Source organism: Dermacentor albipictus, chromosome 5 (genome assembly GCF_038994185.2).
Source record: "Dermacentor albipictus isolate Rhodes 1998 colony chromosome 5, USDA_Dalb.pri_finalv2, whole genome shotgun sequence".
NCBI lineage: Eukaryota > Metazoa > Arthropoda > Arachnida > Ixodida > Ixodidae > Dermacentor > Dermacentor albipictus.
Window position 1 is genome coordinate 110,086,950 of NC_091825.1, and position 26,187 is coordinate 110,113,136.

A 26,187-nucleotide genomic window follows, 5' to 3' on the forward strand; every position below is an offset into this window, starting at 1 on the left:
GTATACAGCACGTACTTAAAGGCAGTGAACATAAAAATCTTTAACCTCGTCATGATCGGGGTAGCGAGGGCAGTAGCGGGGACCGGCGTCCGGCATACGATCTACGCCGACGACATTACCCTGTGGGCGGCCGGCGGCACCGACGCCAGCATCGAGCAACAGCTGCAAGCGGCGGTTACCGCCATCGAGCAGCACCTTGATGGCACAGGCCTCATGTGCTCGCCCGCCAAATCCGAGCTGTTCGTCCTCACACCGCTTCGACTGGGACGGAAGCGCGCTCCTCTTCGCGAGTGTGATCACATCAAAATTGTGACTGCATCGAGGCAACGCATCCCCGAAGTTCCCAAGATCAGGGTCCTGGGCCTGCTGCTCAACAAGAGCGGCCGCAACGACGAGACCATCAACAAGCTTACCACCAAGGCAATGGACGCCATCCGGCTCATACATCGAGTCTCTGCACGACGGGCGGGCATGCGTGAAGACAGTCTCGTGCGCCTTGTCCAGTCGTTCGTGATCAGTCACATCGCCTACGTTGCGGCCTACCTTAACTGGCACGTCACCGACAGGACCAAGATCAACACGCTGATCCGACGGGCTTACAAGGCGGCGCTGGGTTTAATGGAGACCACGAGTACGGCTCGGCTCTTGCAGCTCGGCGTCCATAACACCCTAGAAGAAATAGCCGAGGCGCAGCTCAGCGCGCAATTCGAGCGCCTCTCTATCACCAAGACGGGTCGCAGTATACTGACGTCCCTGGGTTACAGCCCCCAAGCACCCAGCCGGCAACCGTGCGAGATCGCAGATGAGGCGCGGGCCCACATTTACGTGGACCCCATCCCGAAGAACATGCACCCAGAATACAACCAAGAACGGCGGCAGGCGCGGGCCAAGGCCCTCACTGAACAACACGCCCAAGACCCGCACGCCAGGTATGTGGACGCCGCGGAATACAAGCGGGAAGGCTTCGCGGCGGTGGTCGTTGCGGCGGCTACCGGCACCAAGACAACGGCGGCGAGCGTGCGGTGCACGAACGCCACAGACGCCGAGGAGGTTGCCATCGCTCTGGCGATCACCGAGGCCGAGTGTCGCACCGTGCTCAGCGATTCGAGGAATGCCGTGCGCAACTTTGCCAAGGGGCGAATATGCGCGCCGGCGGCCGCCATCATCGGCAAGCTCCAACTTCAAGACCGCGGCAGCACCGTCCGTATCAAGTGGTTCCCGGCGCATGCCGGCGAGTGTGCATCCTCACCGAACCACAACGAGACGGCTCATTCGGCGGCACGAGCGCTTACTTTCCGTGCCCCCGAGAGTGACCGTTCCGTGCGGTGGTTCGAAACCAAGGACAGATTGACAAGTTATGCCGAAGTAACCAAGTGTTACCGCTTGGCTCGACGGACAAAGCCGCCGCCCCACCCGGCACTCAGTCGGGAGGAGGCCGTAGTCCTAAGACAAATACAGACCGCGTCACTCCTCGCCCCCGCAATGCTGCACGTGCTTCACCCAGAGCTCTATCCGAGTGGGCTGTGCGGTGTTTGTGCAGCGGGTCCGGCGGACCAATGGCATATCATGTGGGACTGTGCCAGGTTCCCGACGGCAGCTACCTCCAGGACTTACCCGCCAGAACTTCAAGGTGCACTGCAGTCTGCAGACAAGGAATCGCAACTATGGGCCGTCCAGCAGGCCCGGGGTGCGCTCGAAAAGCACAAGCCTCATGACCCACTACAAACGGGCCCAAGTGGGCTAGTGCAGAGTAGGGTATAACCCCGGGTCGACGCTTGGCCAGCGTCACGACACGTTAAATCGTCGTTTGCCGGCACCTCATTAAAGTTATCCCTATCCTATCCTAACATAAAAATATGATGACGACGACGACGATGATGATTATGATTATTATGATGATGATAGCATGTACTGTTTCTAAATTATTTGCACGACGTGTTACACCTTCGCTTTGCGTTCCTGCCGTTGCCGATCGTGAGCGCTGGCTGGAAGCACCGCTGTGAAGAGACGATGTACGTGAACGTTTCGTCACGTATGTCGTGTCTGAAGTCATGAATATTGAGAGCGTGGGTATATTCGCAAGTGAATTTCCGGGGGTGCTGCCGTATTGTGCGCGCGCACAGTTATAAAGGTAGTCCTAACTCATTTCGCCCTGCTTCGCAAATTCTCACGCCAGAATGTCAGGTCTACTTGGTGGCCGTGTTTTGTAAACCATTAATTTTAATGCAACCTCTTGAACTTCTAAAGCCATTTCTATGGCTTTGGTTCGCTAATGACAGTATCGCTGCAGACCACCACGCCTCCACTGTGTTTATTGTTAATAACGACCCTTACGACGTCGTACAAGGCAGAACTGAAGAGACAAAGACAAGAGTCCGTGGCACAGAAACACGCGCATTTATTTAACATGCTGCGTCCAAACAGTGTGGGCAAAAATATGCGTACTACAAGGACAACATCAAAGCCAGTTATCGTTTAATGAGTCACGAGCTAGTGTACAATGGAAAACCCTTGTTCTGATGATCAGACCTTACCGGAGACTTCTCCATCGCAACCAGCTAATTCCACCGGCAGCGTAAACGGGAAACTTCTGAAGACATTTCACAAATCTGGATTGCGGGAGAGAACACACCACGTATACGCGCACAAAGAATTAATGACGAGTGTTTTGCTAGGCGTATGAACACGTCGATAGATGTGAAGCACTAGTAAAAACGCAAGCAATGAAGAAATCACGAGAAAGATGGAACGTGTAGACCGTATGTGTCACAACGTTTGCACAGAGACATGAACGAAGATAAAAGCGTCGTTCGCACTATATGTTTGCTTGCTTTCGCATTCGTACATGTTGCATTGTAGTGCGAATCCCAAAGTGTAAAGAATACATATACAACGAGGAAGCCAACTGAAAACAACATGATCAGGCATTAACAACATCAAAAGAAACTGAGGAAACATATAAAGAAAACCTGGTCGAGTCGAAATAAAGAGAAAAAAAAACATGAAATTAAATGGTAGCATAACGGCAGTGCTGTGCGTGCACTTCTTTCCCTCGTTTTTTTCTGGTCTTCGTTTTCTCCAACTCCTTGCTATGAATGTTTCAGCACGTGTGAACACCAATCAGCCGAAACTAACGTTTTACGTGGAGGCAACACAGCAACACAGTTTTTCTGACTGACTCATTAACCAGACCTCGATATATATCACGGTATGTATCGCGTAGTAGGTTACATATCGTTACAGGTAATAATGTATAATTCACCACATTACATGTTGCAAACATAGCAGACTACCTCGTTTGCAAATTAAGTCTACGTACAGTTACATTGGTTCTTTCTCAGCCTATCACAATGTAGCTGAATATCGAACCCACAAGGACACACACGTAGTACAGACACCGACACGTTGACGTGAGTCAAGCTGGGTAACACGAGCCCAAAGGAGCCCTAAAACGAGCTAGAATACTCGTAAAGCTCGTGGCAAGGAGAATAGGAGGAAGTAAGTCTAACGTGCGACAAACCGGTTCACACTCGATCGCGACCGAAGCGGCCGTGCGACGTGTGCGCGACTTCTTTCTCTTCATTTTCTTTCTTCATGTGCTTGCTTTTCTTTCTTAATGAAAATATAAAGCTCGAAAGTGTGGTCTTCGTAGTGAGAATATTCCGTGCTACAGTGGTCTGATTCGCTCTTATCGCTAGCGAGCCTCATGGCCTATCGGAGCTGCTCTTAAGGCCACTGTGGTTTCCTTGCCCAAAAGAGGCCATGTGTTATCCCTTGTTTCCTTCTAGCAAGTACACACGTTTGCTCCATAATCAGCTCAGTCATGGTTGCCTACTAGCACATATTTTGCCTGATTTGATCAGACAGTCGAATACATAAATATTCTGCGTTCTATCTATAAGTAAAAACTTCCTCTATAAAGTAGGCGTAAGTGCTTGCAGATACGTATCAGTGCTTAGATAAGTCTCACAATGATGCTGACCATGATTGGTGACCGAACTCGCGATGACCTCCACCTTACACCTGGGATGAGAGGGAATGATGTGCAGTGAAGAGTAGTATAACGTAAAAGGTGAACTGGTGCGTGATGATATTAAACTTGTGGGTAACGTTTCCCTGGCGCTGACTGACTTGCCTTTCACACTGGCTTGGAATAGCATGCCGCCCGGTTTCAGGCGTTCCCGTGTCTGGGAGTCCGTGAGATAGCCGCTGTCTAACCTGGAACTCTAGCCTGGATTTCCTACGGCAGCTTACTTTACCACGATTTTTTATTTATGCCTCAGACGTTCTTTTTTATCTCCTTTAAAACACGTCTGCAGGACGTCGTGAATTTGATGTCTACAAGCAGAGTTTGATAGGAACTCCTCGATCACGCATGCAAGTTTCGTGGCACACGCGCTGCATCACCTATGTTGTTGCAGCTTATCTTCCTTGAAAATTGCTTATATGATTGAAGAGTTCCTATCAAACTCTGCTTGTAAATTTGTAAATGACAACTTTACGATGACTCGTAGACGTGTTTCGCACTCTTAGTATAAACTTCGAATAGGCAAGTTATCGCTGCAATTCCTAGCAATCCAGCCAAACTATCTGCAGGCGGGGAGTTCCATGCTTGCGATTGCTCGTCATCATTTATAAAAAAAATTCTGGAGCAAGCGCTACATTTCGTCGATGAAAACTGCCCGACGGGAAATATCTGCTCTGCGAGCGAAAAATGCGAGTTAAGCACAGGTTGTGTGCAGCTTGGGCTAGCTCTTCCGTCGCGCATCACTTTGTGCACGGTACTGTGTGGTTGAACGGTATACCACATACTGGCGCTTCTTCCCTTTTTTTGTTTGGCTTTCAATCCGGCCACGAGGAAAGTTTGGCTCGGGGATGTGCAAAACATGCTGCCTAGCCTGTGGTTACCAAGGGTAAAAATATATCATGAGATGCAAGATGCAGAGCTAGCACTGATTCGAATATTATATTTGCTCCTGGTGAGCCTTGAACAGCAATAAAAATGCTCTTGACTCTGAGAAGTTAGACCTGCCCGACTGTCGACCACATAGAAACATATGTGCCCAGCATAAGTGAAAGCGAATCTTTCTCGCATAAATTGGATGTAAATGCAGTGTCGGGACGAAGCAATTTGAACTGTTTTCACTTTCGATTTTGGATACACACAAAACCAAAATAACAATTTCTTTTCTCCTGACTCAAATCACTCAAATCCTAACACAAAGCAAAGGCGCCAATGTATAGTAGTTGTGTTTAGTACAGTATCGCTTGCAAAGAAACACTGTAGAACATTACTGGGATAGCTGGTGCATATCAGCCGATTTTGTCAGCATGACTTGCTACGATGATATGTGCAGCAGGAAAAGGAGGCCCCTGGTAGGAAACATGTATGGTTCGCCATGCCCTCTCCCCTTGCATGTTGGCTTTTGGTCATAAACCTGGGATAGCTACTGCACAACATTGCATTGTCTTCAAGAAAACCCCATACATCCTCGGCGGGGAATTGGCCACACGGCTACATTGTGTTCTCTTCTCTTGTTTATCGCAATAAGTCATGCTGACAGTACCGGCATCGAGCACTGTGCACCGTACAAACAGCTTCCCGGCTCTCGGAAGCCAGTGGCACGACCAAAAGAACGAAGAATGCAGCCCTTACCAGTCTTGTGATACAGGACTGAAAGAGTTCCGAAAAGAAGGGCTCATCTTAGCTCGAGCAGCTGATGGCACATCGTTTCATGCCGCGCTAGATCTTCTCAGGGAAGTCGTCGAACACGGCACTCCCGTATACCAGCGTGGCTAATTTGAGAATGCGCCGATGTAGTATCTATGTATCGCAGACGGCAGTAGAAGACTAGGGTTTCTTGTCCCCTGGGAACTGTCCGAAGCTCCCTTTGACCCTGAAGCCTCCCTTTGAGTCTGCTTCATAGCGCACCACTTGTAGGCGGCCCTTGGGGTCCAGGTAACTGTAGGACCCTCGGACGCGGCCGTCGGCGTCCTTCTCCTCGTAGCGAGTTTGCGGGTTGTAAGGGTCGGCCGTGTCGAAGCCGAAGCGGTACGAGTACGGTCCCTGGAATCCCTGCGTTTCCAGAGGAAGGAGAGCGACTGCAATCAATGTCACGTCAAATGGCGCTGGGCTAAAATCAAAGCGTCTATTCTGAGAACGTATACAGGTAAAGGAAACGGCGCATAATGCGCAAGGACAGGAGAGAGCGACATCACAACTACCGAGTTGGGGTAGAACTCTTTCTCGTCTGTTATGCGCTGTTGACCTTCCAGATACGCACAACCGATTCGCCCAAGCGTACGCTCGGTATTTCTGTCCACTATTGGAGAATGCGTGCACGTAATCGTCGGTTCGGACAAGCAGACAATAAGTTAATGGCGCGAAGAACAGGCCTGTAAACTGTGTAGATCTGTCCGGTGCATAGATTTTACAAATAAACTGGCCACCGTGTACTTGTGAAGAAATCAATAAAAAGATAAAACGCGTCCTGTTTCGATAATCTGTGACCAATGTTCACCAATTTGCGCGTACCGAACATTATGTAAAGAAAGTCTTTGATATTGCGCTGTCTCCTAGTTATTTAAATCTCTTGATTCAGACGACAGGACGTAAAGGCACAAAGTGAGCATGTGAATTCTAAAATAAAGAAGGCAGAAAAAGGACAGAATAAAAGTATTATCAACAGAAGTAACAGAAAAAGATGAGCAAGTGGACAGATGTGTCACGCACACCACTGCAGTTTTCGAAAGTGTGCGGTACAGTGAAACCGAGAGCGGAGGATTTATCGTATGTCGCGTGCTGATAGTTATTTGCAGCCAAAGGGAATACAACATAAAAACAAAATGTCATGAGCCATTCCACTCTGCTAAGGTGGATGACCAGCGAAGCTGTTTAGCATACGACACAGAGGTGACACAGAACTTTGAACATAGGTACGGACTCATTTACCGTGATTTTTATATACATGCGCGTGTGCGACGGGACCGTCACCAAGGGAGAGCGGAAGGAAAGGAAAGGAGATACGCAAGCGCTTGGAACGCCGACAAAGAGAGGGCGATGCGAACGTAGACATGACCGACGCGGGTCAAAGTGTAGTATTGGTTTTTATCAGCTCATTATCTGATACGGGTTATGTTATTTGGACCCGAGATATTAAACTTATTTTTGCAAGGTGGCGGAGTGCTTGAAGCCTGCTTCACCTCCGCTGCGAGTCGGTCCGGTATTGCACTACCTTCGGGATCGCTTCACGGTTTGTGGTCTACGGACATCGGTCCGCTGAAAACTAGCCATGTACAGCTTCGCTTTAAAAGACAGGGACGTCTGATGGCTATTACTCGCCTCTGTCATGCCAGCTATTCATTCGTGCAAAAAATTTAACGTTGTTGAAGCGCCGACGATAAATTTCTTGTCAACATTTTCAATACCGTAACAAATAAATTAATGAAAAGCTCACCGCTGCAAGGTGCGAGGTGCCTGTCGATTGCCAGGAAAGAAAAAATAATATATTTGGCAACTGATAACACAGAAGAGCTGCGGCGACAAACACCAAAATGAGTGATATTTACGTTATTCTACATCTTATAGTTAGGGCTACGGCTCGTGAAAGATAAAGAACCGGAAGAAAACACTGATTTGACCGAATGGCCGGATTTTCCTGGTACTTAGCACAATGCCGAAGACCGTTCGCGGAAAGAAGGCTGCACTTCTGCGAAACACGGGCCTATAGAGGTTCAACAGTGCGTTGTTTCCGTAAGCGTCTCACTACACTGTGTACAAAGGGTCTTGTGAAAGACAGAGAGTTTATTCCCCTCACGAATACACAAACGCCGAAGCGAGACGTTGTCCGCGGTGACGACAAACCGCACGGATGATTGCGTTTCGACGCAAGACCGCACGCCGCAATGCAAAGAACGCAGCGCTTGACCGTCCAAGCGTATAGCGTCTCAGAGTCGACGATGAACAGCGTGCCTCTGGTCGAAAACGTTCATCAGTTTGCCGCTGTAACAAGCCGTATCCTTGCGTCTTACTTCGTTCGAAACCACGGCAACAGTATCATGAGATTAGGCACTCGAACATATATATTTTGAGAACAGCTTTGAGAACCAAAGTGTGAACCAAACGTGACTAATAGTCAGCCATATATAGTTATAGCTGATACAGCCGTGTGCGAACATACCACTCCGGAGACCTTCGGGACTGAATATCTAGGAACACGTGATGTGATGCATTAAGCAGGACCTAAAGTGCATGATCACTAGGCCATGTGTGTTTCCACCTTTAATCGGTACCTTAATGGCATGTTAGCGATACCAAGCCCATGTACATATATCTGTATAAAAGTTTGGAACATCACACGAGTAACAGAAAAGCAGTGCGATACCAAGGGTACACCAACACAGGTAAACGTGCGAGCTTTTTCCTAAATAGTGAATTCTGGTATGTTCGTATCGACACGAAAGAACTGCTCGCTGGAGCTCGACCACAGGCCAACTTTACGATGTGCACTAATGCTGCGTAAACGTGCTAGGGCCCAGTTGTAGAAGTCCTGCTGCCGCAGACTTGCGTTCACTTATTTATCTACTATCCAGTTTCAGGAAACCAGCGTGCATTTAAATGGGAGTGGTGTCCTGAGGAGAAGAACAATAGGTTGTCAATACGGAGCTGGTACCAGCCTCCTAGCCATTAACACGAAAGATGAAGAACCATCTCTGTTTACCTTGACCTTTACAATTTTGGAGCAATGCGCACATTATACCTTAATAAATTGTTTCGCTGGGCAAATTCGTCCGTCTGTGAAAAAGCATTTCTAATTCTGCCGTAGTCATCGATTCACTTTGCCAGTCAAAATGTGCACGCGAATTACTTTAACTGCGACCTTCACTAAACTACGTCCAGCCACAGCAGCTGACAAGACTTACATGAGGTTAGCGACAGACAACGGTCATGAGTCGTGACAACGGTGATTATAAGAGAATATTGCGGGTTGTTTAGTGCAAAAATTTTTGGTAGTATAGGGTTACCCGGGGAATTAAGTGCAAAGATTGAAAGCCCCCGCTCGATTCCTGCTTCTGCTGTTCACTACCTAATTGACACGGAAATGCAACGCTTAACTGCATAGCATATACCTTGTGAACATGAGAAGTCAGCAGACTATTTTGTTAAAGAAAACACTTGCAAGCTGTAATCGTGTCTGAACGAAAGTACATGTGTGTGTGTGAAAATAAGATCGATAGCTGCTTTCATTCGGTAAGGGCACGATGATCATAGACAAACAAAAAGCAACAGAGATAGTCACAACGGTATTTGGAGAATTCGTTTATAGATGATTTCAATAATAAGAACGCTTATGAGAATGGCCGTGCCAACCGTTTGTTGGAGTAACAGAGGTACAACGTATGGACTAATATGAGCTTAGAAGAGAAATGCGTTGTGAAATGGGATCCACTTCCCTACACAGGACAGCGAAGTGTATGATGTAATGATATCACCCCTTCGATTAATGATATCATCCCATTCCAGAATACGATACCGCATCAAGAGCTCTTGCGCTGCCAAAGAAATGCACAGATTTACGAGCTGCGCATGTATTTGAAGCAGAGTGTATTCGGTCTTCATCGTTAAAAAAAGAAAAATAAAGAAATACACAGCATATTTACAGCCTTGGTCAAAAGAACTAATGTCACTGCAACAGTTATGTTACGCAGTGGGATGGTGGGTCTCCAGAGGCTCTTTGAGCGTTAAGAGAGTTTGGAAGGTGAGCTCGATAGCTTTAATTCATCTTTTTAGCTCTACACGAAGCTGCGTCAGGTCTTGTCACGCCCGAGTACGCTACGAGTGTGGTACGGAGTTTGTGTCCGACTTTAATTGCGTATACATCGAAATTGCAGCTATGTATTTTATCTTGATTCCAGGTTTTATTTATTATCTGAAAGTGTGTTGGAATGTTAAGCTCATCATGTTAACAATGAGATTTTATAAATTATAATTGCGCATTTTTCTCATCTGATGTTACTTTGTCTCACCTGCTGATGGAAGAGCGTCCTGGGTCTCCCGCCGCCACCAGTCGTTGCCGCCGCCCTCTGGTCGGCACCCCTCGTCGCCGTGGCCGCGGCCTTCTGGTCCAGAGAAGGCGTCGGGTCTTGAGCCAGGAGGACGAGCGAAGACGCCGGAGGAAGCGCGGCCAGTGGTTCGGGCGCGGCGTACCCTCCTCCACCGCGCTTCCTGCCGTTGTTGACGCTTCGTTGTCCATTCACTGTCGTAGGAGCTCTGCCGTTGGTCAAAGGCGTCGCGGCTGCAGCGGCTCTTAGTTCAGAGGACACCGGCCTCTTCATCCTGGTCGCAGTCTGCGTCGGCCTCATCATCGCGTGAAGCCTGTCTTCGGCGGAGTACCTACTTTCCTCTCGCGGTGGCGCTGTCTCTTCCTCGGAGGAATACCTGATTGGTTCCATGGTCGTAGTCGTGCTGTAACCGTTCGTCGTCGTCTCCTGCTGCTCCCTGGAGCTGCTCCCTTCGTCGTCCTGCTCTGACGCGTACTCCATGCTTCCCGGCGTGTAGGCGAGAGGTGGCCTTCGCCTCGATTTCGCTGCACGTCCGCCGGAGGTAGACGTGTCCCGAGCTGGCTCTTGTGGTCCACCGAGCCGACCGTTGCCGTTCAACAGTATCAGTCCGTTGCCAACTTCGGGCCTTTCGGTCGTCGTCGTGAGTGTCGCAGCGAAGGCGTCACGTAGCGCAGCGCCGCTCACCAACCGCACAGCGCTGTCGATGCCGTTACCGTTGCCGTTGTAAGAGTTGTACCTGACATCCCTGACGTCGTCGTTGCCGTTTCCTCCGCGAACCCCGGGGGCTCCCTCGGTTCTACTGCCGCTGGTTTCGGCAGCGAACGAAGGTAGCTCGCCACTGTTTCCGTAGCCACCATTGCCGACGTTTCTTCTTCGTCCGTTCTCGAACCTCTGATTTGCAGTCGTCGTCGTAGTAGAACCTCGCCCATCTCCGTTGACGTTGTTCCTAGGCCCGGTCTCGTAGTTTCGCAGAGGCGTCGCAGCCCCCCTACGCCCTCCTTCGGATGACGAAGCCTCCTCGCTGGTGAGTGCTCCGCTGTCCTTCACGCGAACGAAAGGATGCCTGCTGTTGCTTCGAGAGTAAGCGATCTCGTCGCGGTCACTGAGGGACGTCGTTGGCGACGTCTCGGTCCTCTCGTCTTCTCGAGGCATGTCCCCTCCACCTTCTTCCTCGGAACTGTCCTCGTCCTGTTCGGGAACGCCCCTGAAATACGACCCGGAACTTCCGTTCGGTCTCCTTCTGCGGCCAGCCACCGCCGCCGCCCCTTCCTCTTCGACGGAGCGGGACTCTTCCGAGTTCCGCTTGGCGTCCGGCCGTCTCCACTCTTCGCGTTTTCCGCCGTTTTTGATGGTCGCGTGTCGCGTTCCTTCATCTCCAAACTCGTCGACGTCGTCCTCCTTGAGCCTCCAAACTTTCTTGCCCTTGTTCCGACTAGAATGCTTGGCTACGTGGCCCGTTGGCTCTTGGTACGCAGCCAGTTCGTCGTGTTTGATCGTTGGACTGAAGGCGAAGTTATCGAAGACGGAACCCGACGTAAGCGTCGGGTAAAACTCAAATGCTCCACCGTCCGAAGGCATAGTGGCGGCGGACACGTAGTCCACCGGTCCTGGGAAACTGTACGAGTTCATGTATTTCTCCATGGTCGCCGGAGAAGCGTACACATCGTCCATGCTGAAGCTGTAGTCCTTGGTGGGCTTTGCAGCTGCCGTCATTGCCCGCAGTATAGATTCAGACTGGCGAGACCCAGCGCAGGCGTCTGGCTGCAGCAGCAGCATTGCTGCCAAAAGCGCCCATAGCGTCCAAGAGACCTGCGTGACAAGCAGATTCAACAAGCTTAGAACAAGTGAAAGTTGAGAAGCTTGGTAGGGATTCCACGTATAGGAAGAGCGAGGCGTGCGAACACTGACACAAGTAGAACGTCCTTTTCGTCGTACTTGTAACTATGTTTGAACGTATGGCTTTCCGTATCCATGACACAACAAGCTCGTTTGTCTGCGGCACAAAGCAATGAGAAATATCTAGAGATAAAATCAAAATACTAAGGTCGCTTCAATAAACAATATGCAATAAACCAATTGCCTTTCCAATACCTTTCATATTTTCTCCCTCTTATTCTTCCGTCATTCCAGGGTGACAGACTGGGTGTTGTCTTAGTTAACCTTTATGCCTTTCTTTTTCTCTTACAGCTCATACGGGTATGAATCACGAGCTAAGCATCGAAACAAGTGCGTTTGAAGACTGCCAAAAATCACCAATTTCACAGCAAAGATATTTTAAATTTGCTCGGAAGTACCATGAGCACTGCACACACTTATGACGTGCCATCAGAGTACGCTTTGAATTTTGCCGAACCATGAGAAATAAACCTGAACACTGAGGACTAAATAAACGACCACTTAATTAATCTTTTGTGAATGTTTGTGACCGCCATATCGCACTTAGTGCTTACGACTGCAGCGGTTGATCGAGTACCCGCACCGTAGGTTCTTTCAACGTAAACACAGCCTTTATTGCAGTCAATGTCAGGATGGCCGAGTGGTCTAAGGTGTCAGACTCAATGGAAACCTTGCTCAGCGATGCGGGTTACACGAGCCTTTATCGCAGTGTGCCCATGCCACGGTGGACACGTAGCGTGCCTGTTTGAGCTCATCAGCCAAAGAGTGGTTATGACCTAATGGTGCGTACTACGTCAACACCACCGAACCTTTGCAATGAAGTCTATGTTAAAAGCACGGAAACTAAACTCGAAATGTGTACGCAAACACCTCACATAAGCTCTCGAACTATAATTCTATGACCTCTGTTCCAAGCATACTCGTCGAGAAGGCTATCGCGATAGCACGGCCATTTTCTTTGCGTTCGCTTCTACGGAGCGCTGTTTCCTGTATGTTCCTGTCCCGTGACCAAAAATTACACGCGGGTCACTAACGAGGAATTTGTAACGTTGCTCGAGCGTGTAATACATGCTCAGCTGCGTCCGCATTCACACCAGCCACAGTTTTAGGAAAATTGATGCCTATCCTGACACTGTATGCCATAAGCACATGGGTAAGTGCTTGACACGGGTATCGTATTCATGTATTCGGTCCAAAGGAAGTGAAACTGCCTCCGAAACAGCGGCATGAAAAGCAGAAACGGGAAGTTCCGCATGGCTCCTCAGCAGTCTCAGAGCAGCGACGTCCGAAAAAAAAAAGAAAAAAAAAGGACCGCGCAGAGACGTATCTTACTTGTGCCCTCACTCGAAAGCGCCTGGTAACGTCACGCAAGTGTGAGTTGTGACGCGAGCACTATACAGACATACTCATGTGTCCCAGGTCGCGTCCTTCTTCTTATGCTCTCGTGCCACCGTTTCACGTACGTTTAAAATTGACATCTGTACCGGACGAAAATAAGCAGCGTGCTGGAGAAGGCGTACGCTTGAACTAGGTGTGGCCTTCCTAACTAACAGGACGTCCCACTTTCCTTCATCCGTCACCTGAAGCAACCACTCTCAGGTAAACACGGAAAGGGCAACGGCGATGTGTCGGGGGCTAACCACATTTGCAAGGCACCGGCGCGCCGTGCTAGCTCCTAAAGAGAAGCAGACGTGTAAGAACGAGGAAGGAGCAGGCCGGGAGGTCCCCCAGTGCAAAGCCTCATCCCCTCTCCCGCGCTCGAGCCACCACCGCAGTCAGTCTTTCCTCTCGACTCAACCGATGTGCGCCTCGACCAGGCCACAAGCGCACTGAGCCGTGGGCAGTGAAGCGAGATTTCGCAAGGTGTCCCGTGTGAACGTTGCGCTGCTATTCCGAGCGCGGCATGGGCGCGCGGCACCTGGCGCCGTCAGAAGCCGCGTCAAATTAACGGTTGGCCTCGCCAGCGTTCACATGCATCCAGCAGGGAAACAGCGAAGCGTGTAGTGACGCCAAAAATTAAAATTCCGGTAGACTTCCCATAGCGTTTTTTTTTTTCGCTCTCTCAATTCCCCTTGCTTTCAGTAGCAGTTCCTCTTTCGTTGAATTTTGAGAAAGGCGGGTGTTCCTGTCCGCTGTTCTGTGAACCTGTGAAAGCAGGATGCGCTGAAATGCCTGGCAATCGTTGCCACAATTTAACCTAACCTAACCTAACCTAACTACTCCGTTGCTCGATAGATATGCACGCGCCGGTACACTTACCTATTCGAGATATGACTCCTCTCTTTGTTCGAACAGGGAGGACACATGTATCAACGGGAAAAGAGAAGAGAGGTCACTCTATGTTACACTGCTCCAGCCCGTTTGCTCTGCGTTGGCACACAGAAGGATAGGCTGAAGAGGCCTATCCCGCGTGATGAGGACAACGAACAGAGGCACTACAAGTGCATAATCGATGGACCTATACTCACAGCCACGATCCATGTGATGCCCGTATACTGCTTAAGGTCTGAGCAAGGCCTGTATGGTGCAGAGTTTTGAAAGTGCTAACGACCCTTCAGCCCAGATCCCTGAAATGCCGTCTGTTCACACGTTATCATCACGTGACAATGTTAAGGCAACCAAAGTGCGAGTCGAGACTCAGTATATCGTTTATCGCGCTTGTGAAAACCAGTCCACAGTGAAACAGGCGGGAGAGGAACAGTTAAATTTGAACTCTATATCACGCGTATGGTTATATGTAGTTGTTCAAAGAACTAACTATTTGTGACCTAATAATTGTGCGGATATGTTTGACTATGTTAAAGGTATTACGCTATTCGATACCATAGAACAGCCCTCACCGACAGCGTCAGTCCAGAAGATGCAGCTTTCTTGGAAATATAAGCACAGGTATTATTGTAGACACGAAGGTGGGCACACCGTTCATAGATATTTCCTTTGTTTCCCGCGCCGAAACAGCACAATGTTTATGTACAGAAGGTCGAAACAGCGGCAATTTGTTCTGAAATTCAAGGGTAGTGTTAAGAGTGCACCAATATGAAAAAGGCCACAAATTGTACCCTGCAGTCCGCGGTTAAAGCATCGGCCTCAGCTATCTGTTCAGACAATGACAGATACAAGCGACGACGAAGCCTTAGTGTGTACGATGCAAGATACGTAAGAGGCCACACCATCTTGGTGGAGTAAGCTACAGCAAACAAATGCTGTAGGCCTGGCAGCCGTTATAACATACAACGAGGAGAAAGTGCAATTCACGCGTTATAGCCTATAAAAAATAAACAAGAAAAAACGCTGGCGCCTTTTGTAAAGAGGCGCTTCTCGAATCCGTACATCGAAGCCAAGTATAAGAGAGAATGTGATTAAAACAAACAAGAAGTTATCTGCGTTCTTTTATCTGCAGTTTCTGCAGTTGAGTCGAATTGCGAGATGCAACAGCATTGGAGACGTTCTCACCACCTGCGGGTCAAATGCAACCTAGAGGTCGCTATCTCTGCCTCAGTCACAACGAAGCATGACGTTGCACGAAACATGGAAGCTCATACCTTCAGGTTATTATAACCGGCGTAGTGCTGAAGGCCCGCACATTCGTCAGCGAGAAACACGCAAGAGCAACAAACAAATATACGCAAAAATTCATCGCGGTACAAGGCGCGAGATCAAGATGACCCGAGAAACTATACGGCCATTTCACGAGACAAGTGTCGACGGGCCCTACCTGTCGGCACATGTTGTCGCACGCTCGTCGCTCCTCTGTTCTGAGCTGGCCAGGAAGGCAGTACCGCGGATGTCAAAAAGACGCGGTATCGGTGCGTGCGACTCTTATAAGCGGCGACGGGCACGGGACGTCCTCTCCGGCTCGGACCGCATGCGGCGAATGACGAGGTCCGCGAGAGAGAAGCCCAACTAGTAGCTGGTCGTCGCCCGGCTCCGCCGAGGTCCTCCGCTTTGCTGGAGGAAGGAAGAGGAGGGGGGAGGGGGGGAGGAGAGTGGTGGTTCTTCGGAGAGCGGTCGCCGCGATTGGCGGCCGTTTTGACGACGAGCTCAGTAGACACACGGGCCGACCGGATTCGGGTCAGCGCGGTTGTCGCCCCAAGGAAGGCGAGTTTTGGAAGGGGGCGAGGACGCACCGGTGACACTTTCTTCCCCCTTGGTACATTCGAGACAGGAACACCTTCGTAAGCGTATGCACGATGAGAGAAAACAGGAGGAGGCAAACGGAAACTTTACTCGAAGCTGCGAGACGGATTTTACTGCGATTGTTTATACATAAGTAACTATATCGCACTGCTTCTCCACTTTCTCAAGTATGGGGGAAAAAAAAAAAGAACGTAGAGAAAAAGCAGAACGAAATGGAAGCAAGCGCACGTGGCTGTGTGTTTTTTCCGTTTATAAATGCGAAGTAATCAAATGGAAGTTGGTCCGTCAACGTCACTTTGGCTGCCAGTCAGAGAGAGCACCAAAGCTCAACTTCTTCCTTTCGCTCTCTGCAGTGTTTGAGCTATAGGGAATAGAACCTTCTCATTCGACATGTGTCCGGCGTCATGCTCGAAGGATAACGCCTGTCACGTCACGCATAAGCGAACGTGCACGGTGCTCGAGGCTGAGCACTTTAAAGTAGGCTTTTAGGTTTTAAATTTTGCGTGAACGCGTCGTACGTGTCAAATATAGTGAAGCGATTCCCGCGTCTTTTTGTGGAACATCGGCGAGTCGCGCGCAGAAGCTCCGCACGTCGCCTCAATATCCGCGTTTTTTTTTTACTACAACTGCACGTAAAGAACCCTTTGGAACGGTTGAAACCTAACTGCATAATAATTTCACCTCCGTCTTTAGTCGTAATAATAAGTATTACAAAAAGTCATTGCTCATCTTGATGCGACCAGGTAGTTTCAACAGACCAGGTATATAAGCTCAACGCGAACGCTGCAACACAATTACCTTTATTATTCAAAAGGAATGTTTCATTCAAAACCGCACTACTACAGAAACACGGGTCACTGCCAAAGCGTCGCACCAATGCTAATTTGTTGGTTGCTTCTTGCGTTTACCGATGGTCGAGCAAACTACCATTTTCTCAGATTTTCGAAAGTACAAAAACTGTTGCGACTGCTTGGGGCTTGGGCAGGTATACATTCCTGCGTATGAGATTTTCATAATCGCTGTGGTGCCGTAGTGCGAAAATGAGAAACAAAAGCACCACAATTTCGAAAGCAGAATACAAAAACTGCTGGTGCCTGCAGGTATTTAAGGCGCTTTGAAGTATGCGCGCCTACATTATTGTGAATGAACGAAAACAAGAATCGTTGATGTTTACACATACATGTGCAAATCACGATACTGGTGCGCGCTCTTGATCGTTTAATTTGTCTAAATATAGGTGACGGTGTGATATCGGATAGGTTCCGAAATGCTCAAGTGAATAAAGGTGCATACGAGAAATAACGGCACGCTAGAGAGATGGAAAAGATAAAATAGAGATCTTGCCAGGAATCCTTACGAAAAAAAAAAAACGACTGCGGTTTTACTAAGAGTGTTTTACGAATTTGTTCTACATGTATAATCAAAAAACGACAAGATTACGACACCAGTCCTAATTAACAATTACGCGCAGCATATCACAATTACATTGGCCGAATGCGTTAGCTTACGGACAATCCCAATTGCATTTGTTTTGCGCGCCTAATACTAACGATGAAGCAAACAAGCATAGATGTCACCTTTTTTTGCGTACCTAAAATATTGAGATTAAACATTACAATACAATGCTGCAATACTATACTTATGTATAATACATCTACAGTATACAAGGAAACCACGGATAAAGCTGAGGAGCTCGACGGGCCTTGCTTTCCCCATATCACGACCATTGGCAACAGGTAGTAATGAAAAATGGCGTACAACGAAAATATACTGGGTGTTCTTTTTTACATTACCCGGAATATATACAGAATAGGGTGGAGACTAACTCCTTAGGTTTAAGTGACCGTACAGCAGACAGGAGTAAGCATGTGCGGTACAGCAACACGTCCACTCCGAGAGATTAGTATGCTCATGAAGTGTTATTGTCCGGCATGCTTAGGAGGCGTACACAGAAAAAAAGAAGAGAGGGGGAGGGGAAGTGGGGAGGGGAAGTGGGCAGGAAGGAAGAGCGGAGAGAACAGCGAGCTTCGAAACGTGCTTCCCAGAGCTCGTTCGCGTTTGCGCGTGAATCGCCGCAGGTGGCAACGCAACCCCGGGCGCAGCGGCTTTTATGACGCAGGAGAAGTGGTGGCGTCATCTTTGTACAGCGTGTCACCATGGCAGCTGCCGCTGAGAGGCGTCAACATCGAGCACGAGGCGCGAAACGCGTTATCGAAGCCATAAATGTCACGCGACAACGCGCGCTTTGTTGTGCTCGCGCGCTCAGAACATCCTCGCACCTCCACAGCGTACTGAGGAGTCCACCGCAGCACCGAACCGAGGACGTTGGAGTTGGTGGGTGGCGGGTTGTAACCGGCGCTGCACGTTGACCCTCAGCCAACAGCTGGTCCCGGGTGGGTTCAGAGGATTGCGCAAGCCATCGTTGTCTTGCATGTGCACAATGACGATGCACAACCGGCCGATTGTGATTCCGTGTAAAGCGCCTCTGGGAGGTCCGCGGGTTGCATTTGAATTATTAAAGAAAAAATAATACTTTGTCAACAATCATCATATCTTGCTCAATAAGCGCTCGCGAAGAATGATCTCCCGCAAGTCCTTCAGAACAACGAAGCGGTCGTGAAAGGCGAAGGCTTGCACGTCGCTGACGAGCCGTCCGACTTCGGCTGAGAGTCACACGGCATTCTTTCTATTCCCCCCCTCCTTTTTTTTTTTCGCGAGACTTACGTTAAATGGAATGTTGTAGTCACTTATAAAGTGTGTGGGGCAACTTTCTGACACTTGTCTTGATCTCGTGCGTGCACGAGTTCGTGACAATGTTAGGGCTCACAAGTCGCGTATTTGTACATAATTTTGTCTAATTTGTCTACTTTGTAGTATTTATCTAATCTGTTCATGTTCGTTTCACATGCCAGAGACCCACGGCTGAGGTTGGTCACACCTCGAAAAATTGAACTGACTGTTCGTGTAAAATGATCTCTTCTTCTACATTCTTTGTCTACAGGCTTCTTTCTCTGAGTGAAAGAGAAAATTGTAATCGACCCGATTGTAGCACGAAACTACAACGTGTTGTATGACATTTTTACGCTTTCCTTTAAGGCGAAAGCCTTAGATGCATGGCTCAAGGGTTGAAAAATTGCCCGTACTGCGTTGTGGCACCAAAATTAAATGGCACCAAAATTAGGCGCCGAACCCTCGATCTTTGGTGTTAATTGCGGCACAGTTAATTAAGACACAGTTAATTAAGATATAAATAATTAATGCATACGAATCCACGACCTTTGGAGGGAGTCAAACACACTATACCTTTGGTTTTAATTAAGACACAGCTGATTAAGATAAATTTAATTAAGTAATAAATAACGTAAGAAAAAAAGTAGTAGGAAATATAGCAACACATTAGAATGAGAATGTCAAGTAATTTAATTAAGGTCTCGTGAGCGCGCAGGCTTTTGCCTTCATCCTCTATAGCGTATGCTAAAGTGACTGTTAATTTTATTTTGTTTTCCTATGAGCGCACATATGTGTTGGAATTGGCCGACCAATTATTTGTCGAGCTTCCCGCGATTTCGTAGGTATGGCAGGCAACAACTTGAAGATTAACAAATGGGCTGTTAGTTGGCAGAAAAGAAAGGGTCAATCAAGTGTCGGCGCTAAAGCAGACAAGGTCGACGTAAATGCGCGGTTGAAATGAATCGATCAATAAATGCTGATTACGTGTGTATTTCTGTCTCATTTTCATTATTCACTTATTTCGTATCCTAATCGTGTCATATTTCACGCGAAATTACGTCGCTCTGCAACGCAGGAGTCGCTCACCGTATTCCTCCGAAATCTCGGCAGTCGTGCGCTTGTGTTCGGCGACTCTCTTCCGCTCCAAGGTCACCGAACGCCGCTCGACGCCCTGCTGCTACTGGCGGCTACGATACGATTCACTGAAGTAGCAGTCAAGGTCGATCCAAATAGGTCGCGAAGCTTCGGGCGAAAAGCGGTTCAGTACAGATTGTCACCGACATCAGCATGGGGGGTTATGGGAGCAGCGATTGAAGCGCGACTATGTTTGGAGGGAACAAACATTGGGAAAGAAAAACGCGTTTTTAATTCAAACGAGACACAGTTAGATTCATTCAACAAAAATAAAATTCCTAGACAATCCTATACATTCTTGACGAGTTAAGAAAATACAAGTTTAATTTTATTATTATTAATAAATGCATTTCTTTTAAGCGCCCATCGCTACAGGGGGCGTTGACGCCACTATCACTCGCAATGCAACGCACGTCTTGAAATGGGCAGAAAGGCGCACTCGTATCACCTGTTGAAATACGCCCCCCTCAAAGTTTGTGCTTTCTTGCTTGTCAAAGTTTGTCTGAATTTGGTGACGTGGGTAGCTTCATTGCTTCTTAATCTGTTCAGTCAAATGTAGTGAGCTACGACCGCCAGATAATTGTGTAGTTGTTTTCGTGCGACCGCGCTGGCCGTCGGGCTTGGAATCCAACAATAGGATCAGCACTCTACAGCTAAAGCTTTCGTCCGCCTCCAAAGAAAGTATGTTCTGTGCAGGGATGCGATTTCGACAACCGTACGGCTGGCCTTTTCCTGCATCGCTTTCTACGCTGAAAGCTCGAAACGCCCATCCAGTCGAATGGCAGGGCATTTGAATATATAGCTCCAAAGGAAAAACAACAAAACAAATTTCGCGCCTTCGAAAACAAAATGACGTCACTTCTGCTTTTAACGGACATGGCGTCACATTATTTTTTCTTCCGCCGGAAGTGTTCCCACCACATACAGATGGCGCTAAGCCCCATGGACCGCCGATGGACTGCCATGTTTTGAACGTATGGGCTCCTATGGAAGCTTCGCTACCAGGTACATTTACCTTGTAGCAGTAGCTTGATGTGGGCGAGTTGGTTTTGCATACTTGAAGAAAAGAGCGCCGAGGCAGAACACTGTAAACGTCACAATTGCCGTCCGTATCTTCGTGACGCCAGGTTTCTGGCACGGTCTAGAGATAGACTAGAACGGGAGATATTAGAACGTTTCTGCATTGCAAAGGTCGAGGGCACGTGCATTAGCTGCCCTTCAGTGACGCTTACCGAAAAAGAGATAGCTTTCCTAATGAGATAGGGAGGTCGTGATGTCACGATGGGCCATTCCAGGTCGTATCTATTTAAAATCTTGTTTCTTCCAAAAAACATTTAGTTGGAAGTATAGCGCCTTGTCCGTCGTACATGTTCCTCTTTTAGTCCGCGTCTTCGCAGGGCTCTTTTCTTCAAGGATGCGATTCGCGCATTTCTCGCGAGCTTCGGCCGTCTTCTTGGTGTGGCTGGCACGTACTTGGGCGAGATGAGCTTTGAAGCTCGTCGGCACTCTCTGGCTCTTTGAACACGCGCAACCCTGCAGCGCGCTTACGTTGATTCTCTCTTGCGAGGCGGCGGCATGCTGCCCATGCAATAAAGAACCTGCTGCCGTTGCGATAGCCTCACATAGTCTCCGCTAGTCTCCGACGCGTTCTGGCTGCAGCTAGAGTTACTGTATATGCTACCAAAGGTACCTTTGGTAGCACATAGAGTAACTCTAGCTGCGGTAAGGTAGGCGCGCCGCTTTCGCGCCTGCGCGCGCTTGATGACGACAACGCGCATGCGCACTCATGCGAGCACACACGCTCAAGGCTCGGGCGACGCACTCGCGGCGACCGGTAGTTCCATGGGCGGTGACGCATAGTCATCTAGTCTGCTTGGGTTTATCAGGTATATGGTATATGTTTTTCATTCTAGCATTTTGGTATGCATCTCCATAATCCTACTTTTTTTTCGTTTTCTCAAGACTTATCTATCTACCTTGTACCTTATGCATTTAACGGATCCGATCGTATCAATTTCTTGTTAGGCGTAACGTTAAGCGAAACATTAGGCGTAAATGTTTGGCGTAACGTCAAGAGAACGGAAGAGAGCGATGTGTATCAGAGAGCAAACGGGGATATCCGATATTCTAGTCGACATTAAGCTAAAAAAGAATTTGGAGGACGCTTAAGCTTCGCCGTTAAGAGTGGAACGTGACAGCATTCGAATATCCCTGACTGCTTCTCACGCTTCCTGGTAACTGCAGCTTACCTAACCGTAACGTCTACCGGGAAACGCTGGCGGCGAACGCTATGAACGAAGGCGAGCTTTCTGGTAGAAACGCGGCCTCTTGCGTGGGCCGCAGTGCTGCGGAGCCGAGCACCATCTGGAGGTGTTGCAAGGAACCGGGCGCACCGCTTCATGGCCTTTGAGATTTATGCTCGCAAATCTTAGAGGCCATGACTGCTCTATGAATGGCAGAGGCGCTGCAAAAGCGGTTTGTGTTTTGAGTTTTCGCCTAACAGAAATGTGTGTTCGCGTATATTCAAACTATAGTCCAAAGCTATCATATCTGTTGGTTGTGTGTAAGCCGTACCTTATGATTTTTATTAAGTATCTTTGAGAAATTCACTGTGGTATAAACTTTTTTAAACCAGGGTTGAAGTACCTCAGACAGGCTGGCCAACGTTTCGATAGGTGGACCTATCTTCGTCAAAGGCGGCCTCGTCATCCTCGGCGTGTTAGTTTTAAAGGGTTAGTGCAGTGACGTCACGTGCGGGTGTTGTCGCTGGCGGCTGGTTTTAAAGAGAGAGATTACAAGAGGGAACAGGCGCTGCCGTCCGACGTCTGTGAGCCTCATTCTCAAGACGAAGGGACAAGAGCGTGAGAGTGGGCACGCGGGGAGGAAAGAAAAGAAATAGAAGCAGAAAAAAGGGCCGTACCAAGACACAACAAAGGGGGGGGGGGGTGAAAGAAAAAGAAAGAGAAAAATGAAATCTTTAAGAAATACGGGGGCTTGGGAGCGTGTTGGGGATGCGAAGGGTTAGTTTAAATTCAGTTAGTTAAGTAACTTCCTTGCGCTACAAGGAGGACCTTCGTGGTTGGCTATGCGCGGTTCGAAATGATTTTTGCGAAAACGATGGTCGACGCGTTAAACGTGGAGCTGGGCAGGCCATGTAATGCGTATAGAGATGGTAACCAACCGGTGGACTATTAGAGTTAATAAGTAGGTGCCAAGGGAAGGGAAGCGCAGTCGAGGACAGCAGAAAACTAGGTGTAACGATGAAATTAGGAGATTTGCAGGCGTAAGTTGCAATCAACTAGCGCAAGGTATGGGTAATTGGAGGTCGCAGGGAGATGCCTTCGTACAGCAGCTGGTCATAAAATAGGCTGATGATGATGATGGCGATCGGTTCTCGACAACGGTATTTGTACGGCTACTGACATTGGTGAACCGAACGTACTATTTCATCTGCCCTGTCGTTTCCGGTAATTCCTCGGTGGTTCGGCAGCCAGTGAAATATGATATTACACGGCCATATGTCAAAAGCTTGGTGATGCGTAGGTCTAATTTTATATACCATCTGCTCAGGAGTTCCACAACGCAAGGAAAAGTGTAGCGTTTGCAAGGCGGCCTTGGAATCACAAAATATTGCCTGCCGATTAGGTGGTTGTTGATCACATAATCGGCCGCACCTTGGAGAGCCGCAAGTTCCGCTGGGCACTGCAGAAGTCATAACATGCGAAAACATTAGCTGTATAGAGACGGACCTCGATGGGACAATTGCAGCTCCGATAGAACAGTTGGAACTGGTAGAACCATCTGTGTGATATGTGATATGAAACATAAGACTCGTTTATGAGAAAAATAGACAGCCGCTTCAAAGCTAGTGATGACACGTCAGCCTGCTGTGAAATGCCAGGAATTGAGAGCCACACGTGAGGTGGCCGAAGACTCCGAAAGTTTCAGTTCACCATGGCCGGACGCCGCCTAATCTGGGAAGTCATGCCAAGCAGCCATGCGTTTTCCCAACGATCTGGGTTGCGCGTCATTTTCGGGAGATTTAATAGCGGCGCATACTTATAGTATCGGTATCAAAAACATGCCACTATTTTCGCCATCCACTCGTATTGCTGTATACCTCCTACACTCAGGGTGTCTACCTAGTTGATAGTTCCAAATTCACTGAGAGTTCAAGGTTTTCCCTGAGTGACACAGTGCTTTGTTTTACGTCAAGATGGGCTGACACCATGTCACCCGATGCTGTCACACTTTAGTAGGCATGTTAAAAGAACGACTTAACCCAGTCTGTATAGCAGGGAGTAGCGTTTATTTTCTTCAAAAAGAAAACAGAAGGGAGGGGTTAGTAAAATGCAAAGCAAATAAAATATCAGAAAAAAAAGGTTTCAACTCGAGTCAAACATTCTCAAATACAAATAAAAAGTGGAGATGGATACAGAAGCAAATATTTTCGAATATTAGCTCTTTATATCAACTGATAGAAAGATAACTGGTACGAGGCCGGAACTTTGTCACAAGTGAGATTCTGCATCAACAGCTGGTAAATCAATCTCAACTGTGCTGAAATACTGTCAGCCCGCGCACAACACCTCAGTGTTGCATTTCACTGCTTTAAGAAGTTTATTTTGGTTTGGATTAGGGACACTTGCATCTCGGCGTCAGCCAACACTGTTTTTTGAGCTCAAGCTCCTTCAAAGAAGCGAAGGCACACTTCCTTTCCCGATCATTCTTCAATGCGTAGGTCCTTTGTGTTCTCGTCCTCCTTACGTCGCGCGTTCGCCCCACGGAGCATTTGAAGCATCCTCTTAGCCTGTTGTGCAGACAACGTCCGATTTTTCGAGCTGCCCGATTTTTCGGATGTTTTCATGGCTAAACATCCGAAAAATCGGGCAGTTTGAAAAAACGAATGCATGTTTTCTAGTGCCGTAAGGGCTTAAAGCATTACAGGCACATTCGAAAAGCTCTAAATGCCTGCCAGTACACTCATTAGGCATATCGATACTCGTACTGTGACAGAAAATGGCGGGTGCACGCGTTTATAATTAAGGAATACATACTGTGTCCCGTGACAATTGCCCCTGCCCATGCTTGTTATGCTTGACCACAATACTTCCGCGTATGCTTGACTGCGTAACATTTTCGTATTGAGGAGAAGCAGACTTTAAAAACCACCATAATGCAACGCGTCGTGCTTTCCGAGCTTCGAAGACAATCGCGAGGACCACAAAAGCGGTGTCGGTGCCGTTGCTGAGAGCGTCGAATTCTTCCAATGAAAAACACGGCACCTAACGGCAAGGAGCTTAATAGTGAACATGGAAGCAGCTGTGTCTAGCCTCGCCGCAGTGACGGCTACGGCTGCCAGCGGATCTGCGTGCGAGAGCGCCTGTTCGAGGCGGCAAGATAATGAAAATGGCGGCGGTGGTGGCTCTGAGTAATGCCGTTTCGGACCTGCGGTGACGACAAAACGTCCGGAAAAGCGGATGGCAAAGGGTTCTTGCGTCCGAAATTTCAGACGTTCTTATACATAGAATCTATGGGGTAATTGGTGGTGCCGTGAAGCCGTCCGAATTATCGGGCGTCCGGAAAGTCGATTGTTGACTGTACACTGGCAACTCCTCCAGCCGACGACCTGGCGTCAAGGATAATTCGTTACGATTCCCCTCCGTTATTCGAGCCAGTGTTAACGCGACTTTCGTTCCCTTTCAATAAAATTACAGCAAATTTTTCCTTACAGAACCACAAATTCCCTGAGTTTTCCCCGAATAATTCCATACATTTCAAGATCACTAAGAATTACCTGCTTCCCGGCTGGTAGATATCTTGACACTATCTAAAATAAGAAACTTTTTGCGCGACCCAAATTTTGTTGCACTTGCACTTGAACTCCTGACGCTTAATTATCTGAATTTTTTACGTTTTCTCCCACATCGTATTATTTCTTCGTCACTGTTATACTGTTCTGCGAAGTTTCACTATGTCGTTCGGGGAGCGGAAAAGTTATATCGTCTTAATAAATTGGTTCCGCTGACTTTTAGGCGTTTGTTATTTTCACTTCTAACGACTTGACACGCATCGTACTAAGTACTGGGTGTCCAAGTTAACATCGCATTGACTGCATAGTCAAATCGCACTGACTGCATAGTAGGCATGGTCCCGTGTACTTACAGCCAGTATTTATTTCATCGCGAAGTATTAATTAATTGATTAATTGTTTTTCATTAGTTAACT

General features: G+C 48.2%; 1 protein-coding gene and 1 non-coding gene across 3 annotated transcripts; one reads left to right on the forward strand and one right to left on the reverse strand.

Annotated features, from left to right (window-relative positions):
• Positions 1 to 2,272: 2,272 nt before the first annotated feature.
• On the reverse strand, positions 2,273 to 20,060 carry LOC135920215 (uncharacterized). 2 transcript variants are annotated; one of them, XM_065454379.2, is made up of 4 exons: positions 19,912 to 20,060; positions 15,674 to 15,906; positions 10,027 to 11,871; positions 2,273 to 6,076 (listed from the first exon to the last, which is right to left on the reverse strand). In XM_065454379.2, exons 2-4 carry the CDS (start codon positions 15,683 to 15,685, stop codon positions 5,852 to 5,854), a joined length of 2,082 nt encoding a protein of 693 aa, XP_065310451.2. In that variant the 5' UTR covers positions 15,686 to 15,906; positions 19,912 to 20,060; the 3' UTR covers positions 2,273 to 5,851. The 2 variants fall into 2 exon arrangements, with proteins under 2 accessions (XP_065310451.2, XP_065310452.2); XM_065454380.2 differs by lacking the exon at positions 15,674 to 15,906.
• Positions 7,075 to 7,257, forward strand: LOC135920247 (U2 spliceosomal RNA). Its single transcript, XR_010570200.2, has one exon. It is a non-coding gene; the product is annotated as a U2 spliceosomal RNA (small nuclear RNA).
• Positions 20,061 to 26,187: the final 6,127 nt, after the last annotated feature.

Bases quoted from the DNA above. Each gene is read 5' to 3' on its own strand.
- LOC135920215 (XM_065454379.2), bottom strand. The intron at 6,077-10,026 runs GTGAGACAAAGT...CTGGAAACGCAG, and splicing joins GGACGCTCTTCCATCAGCAG to GGATTCCAGGGACCGTACTC.